Source organism: Anastrepha ludens, chromosome 2 (genome assembly GCF_028408465.1).
Source record: "Anastrepha ludens isolate Willacy chromosome 2, idAnaLude1.1, whole genome shotgun sequence".
Lineage (NCBI taxonomy): Eukaryota > Metazoa > Arthropoda > Insecta > Diptera > Tephritidae > Anastrepha > Anastrepha ludens.
Genome location: NC_071498.1, coordinates 14,649,937 through 14,657,332, shown reverse-complemented (window position 1 = coordinate 14,657,332; position 7,396 = coordinate 14,649,937). Strand labels below are relative to the sequence as shown.

General features: G+C 38.0%; 1 protein-coding gene across 1 annotated transcript in view; it reads left to right on the top strand.

Moving 5' to 3' along the window:
• The first annotated feature begins 1,006 nt into the window (after nt 1-1,006).
• LOC128855229 (fibroblast growth factor receptor 3-like) overlaps nt 1,007-7,396 on the top strand; it is a 68,501-nt gene continuing 62,111 nt past the window's right edge. Inside the window, exon 1 of the mRNA XM_054089949.1 lies at nt 1,007-1,061. Coding sequence (XP_053945924.1) covers nt 1,007-1,061 — 55 coding nt within the window. The remainder of the gene's footprint in view (nt 1,062-7,396) is intronic.

Sequence of the window (7,396 nt, the reverse complement as noted above, 5' to 3'; positions counted from 1 at the left end):
ATTGCGTATATTCAAGAACATAATCAAGATGCATGTAAATTTATATGTTTTCGGGGTCGCTGATTAGCAAGTGGTAGCAACTGAATCTTGTTTTATTCAGTAACCATTACTTTTTTGAGTAACCTTTAATAGGTTTCAAAGCAGCATATGACGGCGCTGTATTACTATACAGTTTGAGAACTCAAAATTTATAAAAAAAATTGCAAAAAATGTATCTACGTATTGCTGCAGCTAAAAATTTTGCGTCGAGGTATTGATATGTACTAAAGATTTCTCGTATTTTACTAATCTTCCGAAGATGATTCCATTTGATTTTGTTCAATTTACTCCATTCCAAAATCTTTCAAATGTGTACAACTTTCACTATTCATCGACAGTAATACGATGCTCAAACGAAGGCCACGTTGCGACTGAAAATACAGAGGATACTTAGGGTACAGGACGTTGCTATGAACGGTTTTCACTACTCAAGGCATTACTGTAGCAAACCCAAAGACAAAAAAACTCTATCTAGAAACTTTTTTTTCGACTTTTGGCCAGCTTTTTGGGAATCGGCCGCACTGTGCGACAGTACAGCCAAGAACCAAAAAACAAAAAAAAAACGTTCAGTTTCTAACAAGTGGTTTAATCAGCTTATCTCTAACTCTTTAGCAATCTCAGATACCAATCATCTGGTCCGACAATTTGCAATCGCAAAACAAGCAAACATTTCACAAGTTCTTCAGTCATAACTCGCGTTTTTATATACCCATTAAGTGTAATGGCTCTTTCTATTGTGGAAACTGCATACATTTCTCCATCTACCAGGGATAGGGTTATCCATGTGAGTATTGGGGGCATATACATACGTATTTCTACGACATGGTGTATACTCCATTGAGCTTCAAAGGTAGTCAGTCAGAGTAGACGGGCACCTGCAACAGCCTACATAAGTAGGTGGATAAAATGGTTAAAGTGCCAGTCGGACACTCAACAAGTAGCACTAAAGCGCCGATCCGATACCATTATGAGACCTCCAACAGGCAGATATCCGCAGCCAGTCTACTTCTCCATTCAGATTGGTGAGATTTAGGTTGGCACACTACCCTAAGCTGTCGAAGAAAAGATCACCCAGTGACCTTAAGCGTCTAGCTTTCAAGCCCGGACATTTACAGAGAAAATGCTCAACAGACTCCTTCTCTGAAAGGTTGCCGCGTTTACCATTTTTGGGTGTTTGGCCGAGCTCCTCCTCCTATTTGTGGTGTGCGTCTTGATTTTTTTCCACAAATGGAGGGGCCTACAGTTTCAAGCCGACTCCGAAGGGCAGATATTTTTGTGAGGAGCTTTTTCATGGCAGAAATACACTCGCAGGTTTGCCATTGCCTGCCTAGGGGCGACCGCTATTAGAAAAATGTTTTTCTTAATTTTGGTGTTTCACTTTGGAACCAACGTTCTCCCTGTGAACCCCGAATGATAGTTACGCACTAACCCATTCGGCTACGGCGGCCGATCGCCTAGTGACCGGTAAAAGCATCTACGAGGATGGAAACAGAATGGCGTGGAGTCTACAGTACTATCTGCGATCTGCGTCTATTGTGCTGGGGCCAAAGTTTTTCGAAAAAGCACTAGAAGAATTGGAGCTCCGTCTGTCCTGGGCTTTTCTGAGAAGCAAGTTGTAGAATTTCCCTTTAAACTTTGTTAAAGGGATGTCGGTGACATGGGCAGAAGATCTCTGAGACTAATTCAGTCTTGGCAAGTGATCAAAAATCCTAGGTGGTCATCAGAGATTTCATTTCGCTCTATCTTCCTCTATCTTGAAATCCAGATCAGAGAAATGTCGCCTGCATACCCAAGGGATTTGATCTCCTCTTTACAGAAGTTGTTCAGTTTAGATCTGCAACATGTCGTCGTCAGTGCCAGTGCTGTGCCATTACCTGCAGGAACGCAAAAACTTTTGCCATGAAAAACTCTAGCGATATTCGGAATAATAATGGAAATAGAAAATAAATATGAATTGCATGATTTAGAAAAAGTTCTGCTCTAACTGCCTATTGGATTTTGGAGTCGTCATTAAAGACAGAGGTACCAGCATCGGTATAAATTTCCCTCTTTCCATACCTGCCTACTTAGAAAGATTGCCCTGGCACGATCCTCAGACTCCACTTCGCGGATGGAGAGATCTGTACAAAGCTCGGGTGCTGACTACCTAAAACTACTACCACGTCCTTTGAGAGATTGCGTCCCGAGGCCAACCTCATTTAACCTGGTTGCACCTTGAGCATAAATGGAAATAACGTGAAGTTAGATGGAAAGTAAGTGCAAAAGGACATTTAGGGCAGCACTGGAGCAAGTGTTATATGCTCCGGTGATGCCAATAAAAGTAGTCCTTTTCCCCCTCCCCACTTTACTGATACTACAGCTCCTCCGATGAGCTTCCTTGCACACCATGCGTACGTTAAAATTAGCATCACCAGTACGTTGTACAGCCAAAGCACGACCTGTAGATTGAGTCGCCATTTTTTCCGAACATACATAGATTTGTTACAAAGCACTTGTAACACAAAGGACCCTAGAGGTGTAAGTGAGATCTTTTTATAGATCAGCCAGCACTACCTAATCTAGATTTGCAGGTGTAGGAAGTTATGCTGGCCTTCCTTAACTGATTTTCAATGTGTAGCTTCCAATGGAGTTTGGAGTGAAGATCACTTTAAGATTCCTAACTTCCGATAAAAGCGGGAGAACATAGCCTCCTACTCAGTCAGTATAATTCACGTTAATCTTAGTCAGTATAGTTCGCATTAACGTGTTGGTTAATATTTTTGAGTGTAAAAAAGTCTTTAAAGTCTAAAACACCGAAAACTCCTAGCCAAAACACAATAAGTCGATGGTTGTTAAAATGAAATCAAACACCGCTTGCCTTTGGTTGGTCCCAAATTCAGTTTGTTACTAATATTTTGTATAGTCAAACCAGGTCGCACAATAAAGAGGAATTATTTATTCTATTTTTATAAACTTATATGACAGAGACATCAAATAAAGACAAGTGTTAAGGGAATTCAAATATATTTAATTTTTTCAAAATAATCCGTGCCAAAAAAACAAAGGAAAAGGTGTTTTCGAAATGTTCGTCTTTCACAATCCATGAAGATTGTCTTGGGACTTATTCCAAAAAATCGTGGACGGATTTCACAGTCCACACTTAACTAATAGACTAACGGTAGCCCAACTTTTTTTATTTCAAAGTATCAATTTGATTAAGGGTTCACTGTAGTTACCCAATGTATTATTAATTGGAGATTAAAACAACTGTAGGCTGTGTAATAATATAAGTCTCATAATTTCGTTTTATCCATCAAACCGACTCGAGTGGTCACATTCCTCAAGGATCATTTCTAAGTGGACAATGAGTCATGAACATCTGTAGGAAAGTGCAGAAAAATCTGGATATGATTGACATTTGGTGCTGTGCGAATGGGCTATCACCAAGCCCCATCAAAACAGGTATTGCCCTCTTCAGCAGAAGAAGGAAGCTTGACGAACTCGTGCGCCTATGCTAAAAAGAGTCACAATTAAGCTATCCTGTATCACTTTTTGTGGAAAGTGAATATCATGGATTAATCCTTTGGAAGTCAGACACAAACATCTAAAAGCACTGACAGCTTTCTGGCAGTGCAAAGGTGCCTTTGGAAAACGTGGGGTCTTTCTCCTAGCAAGGTCCTATGATAAGACCTATTATCACCTATGAATCAGTGGTCTGGATACTCTCTTTAGTGGGAGTCAGGAGGACCTTATCGAGACTACAACGCACTGTGGCCATCTGTTGCGTCGGAGCTATTCCTACTACTTCAGGCCCGGCATTAGATGCTCTGGTTGGTCTACCACCACTTGCTGTTTTCATCCGAGGACAGGCCTTGAAGGTCATCTAAAACTCAATGGAAATTGGTACGGCCCCTGTCCGGCATTGAACAACCGAGTAGGCGTGGACTTCGACCCAACGATGCTCGCCGTGCCCCTTGACTCCATGCCATCAAGAGTCGTGCTTGACAAGAGATACAGCGTGGTGCTGCCAGAGGCTCAACCGTGGTCAAACTCAGAAAATGAGCCCGCAAACACTGTTTTCGCATTTTCACGAATGACTCCAGGACCGAGCACGGTTCGCACTCTGGTGTGTACGTGGAATCAAGTGGGACAAAACTACACTTCGCCCTTGGAATGCATTCATCTGTGTTTCAGGCGGAGGTGTATACTGTTCAAGAGGCGATGAACTTTTTTGTGCATAACAGATGGAGAGGCAGACCTATATGTGTCTGTAGCGACAACAAAGCTGCGCTCATGGCCTTAGACATCCCTTCAATCACTTCAAGGGTAGTCGAGTACTGTACATTCATGTTAAACTAGGTCGGCAGATATAATATCCTGATGTTAATGTGGGTCTCGGGACACGTGGGTATCGTGGGTGACGAGATCTCTGACTCTTTAGCCAGAATGGGCACTGAGGTCAACCTCCTTGGCCCGGAGCCCGTTCTGCTACTCCCTTCTGCAGCCATCAAAGCCATGGTTAGCAAATGGGTAACTACAACCCCCAAACTTACTTAGCAGGCTGAGAGAGGATGCAGATGGGCAAAACTGATGTTACCTGGCATGTCCGATCGAATGTCGCAAATCCTCCTGTCATTAAGGGGTTATACGCAGTTATGACTTTCAAAAAAATCGATTTTTTTTATTGCATTTTTGTAATGTACATATATTCAAAAGTATACGCACGAAATTTGAAGTAGATCTAAGCAATACTTTCGGAGTTATACCTAAATATGTAGAGATGCCTCGGCACGTTTTAAGGTAGGTATTGAAACTTTAAACGTGTTTTTTTCAAGACGGCATTTTTCAAGTCGGTGTACACGATATCTCGAAAACGGCTTGTTTGATCGGTCAACCGTTTTAACTCAATCTTTAAAGATACATTTTCTAGTAATTAATCGTTCCTTTTGTAAATCTGATACCTATTTTCCATTTTATAATCAATTTACGGCCAAATTTTAACGTAAAAATCGAAATCATTTCTTTTAAAAGCTGCCATTTTGTGAAAATTCACTATTTTGATTAGCCGAACGATTAATTACTAGATAATCTAATATATTAACAAAATTTGTTAGGTTTTTTGATTTCAGATAATCCAATCCTGAGTTACGATGTACACCGTAAATCGTCTTTTTTTAAAGGAGGTTCCAGAAATCGCCTGCAGCGCGCTCTATAATCAACATTTTCATAAATAAAAAATTTTGTTACGTTCTTGAAGGATGCTTTTATAACCGCCAAAAATTTTCAAATTAAAATATTCTGAAGTTTCTTCAGGATAAATCCTTGACAACCCGTCTTTTATTTGCTTCATAACTGCGTATAACCCCTTAAGCAAACTGTAGGCAGCTGGTTGAACTTATGACGGGCCACTTTGTATGGGCAAAGCACATGGAAGAGATGGGCATCTCAGACAGTACACTCTGCCTAGCATGTGGAGGGAAGGATGAGACAGAGGACCACTTTCTGTGCATCTTCCCGGCCTTCGCTAAAATGTTAAGTAGCGACCACCCTTGCTTATGGAATCCGAGTGCAGTACAATGGACTTAATTGTGTCTGAGTGCTGTACTTGCCAGTCTGTCCCGACAAAAGAAAAGAGTAATGAAGGATTAAAATTTGTTAAGCGAACAAATTTAAAATTATTCAGCTATAGAAAGAGTTTATCAGCTGGATTGAGAGAGGCTAGTGTAAATTCGAAAATAATTTAATATGTTCTCACGAAAAAACGCCATGAGTTTCTTAATAATCCAGGTGGAAAGTTAAGAAAAGGAGGGGTAGAGTTCAAGTGAAGAAATTAGGAACTTCGAAAAATGACATTCAGCGTGTAATTTTTGTGATGAAGCCTCAATAATACCTAACTGTCGTAGAAAATTTATTGTAAAGCTTCTGCTAGGCATACATGCATACCCATGCAAATAAGCAGATAATGAGTTTCCATTTAAAATATTTGTTTAACTTCAACTTCAAAAAGAAACTTAAACTTGAGATACCAAACGAGATACCACGAAAAGCCTTTTAGTACCTTCAGATTAGCAAACGCTTTGAAGTTTATTTGAATTTACGCATTGAATCTGGTTGTATACTGAAAAGTAGTTAATATCCGATAGTTGCCTTGCGGCTCCTTCTGCGCTTATAAACTTTTTGATGAATTTCCAATATTATGCTTTTGTGCACTTATGCGTGTAAGTGTGTGCACAAGTAAGAACATTTTCTACATTTTACAGCTTATCCGATGAAATATGCAAATTTTCGGTTTAATTAAAATAATACGATCGACCTTCAAGTAGATTTTGTTATCATGATGTAATGGGATTTTACCTTTCAATTATGATAATACGATGGTTTCATGTGCACACATACATATGTACGAGCACACTCGTGTACATACCCTAGACAGACCCCCACATATACCTTAGTAGGGAAATTATCTGTGCACGAATTAAAGACAATAAATTATTAAAATTAGAGCAGTTATCAAAATTTTGTATTTTTCGTTTAGTTATTGATTTTCAAAGTAATATATTGGAAGGGAGATAGCACTTCAGATTACATTTATACGTTAAACAAAATTAAGGATAAAATACTCTTTATAAATTATTCATTCTTCAAAAATTATTATATAAACAAAGATTTCGATAACACTGTGCGACAATTTTGGGGTCATCAAAATCAAACCACACCGGACCTTTTTTTTCTGAAAATATACCTATTCAATAGCAAAACCCTCGCTGTGTTTTTAAAAGTTAGCTCGATTTTTTTTTTTATAGCGTTTTGAAGTTTTCTATTTTCATGAGATTTTGGAGTTTTACCTGTACGCTAAATTTGACTTATAAATCGACCTTTGTTTGATTTAATCAATTTATTTTGTCATAGCTTGATGCAGAAATTTCGTACATGTACAAATAAACTTATTTTGAGAAGAACATATATCTCAATACGCAATTTTGAATACCAAAATTTCGAAAAATTGTATGTTTTTACCATTTTTTACTGTAATTATGAAAATAATTAAAATTTCTCACTATTTCTTCTAGCAAAAATGTTGCAAAATGTACTAAAAAAGTCATTTATAAGATAAAACCATAAAACTGAACTTTAAGTTTGTTATTTTCTAAAAAAATAAATTTTTAACAAGATTTTTCTTCATAAAAATAATTTTTTTATACTCTGCTTTAAATTTTTTTTAAAATATCTAAAAACTCTGTAGGTAAAAATATTAAATAGATTAAGTAAAAAGAATATAGACTTGAATTCTTATAATTTTTATTTTTTTTTATTAAAATAAAGAATTTTTACGTACTAAAACCTTAGAGACGAGCTCTTTTCGACAATGATTGAATTT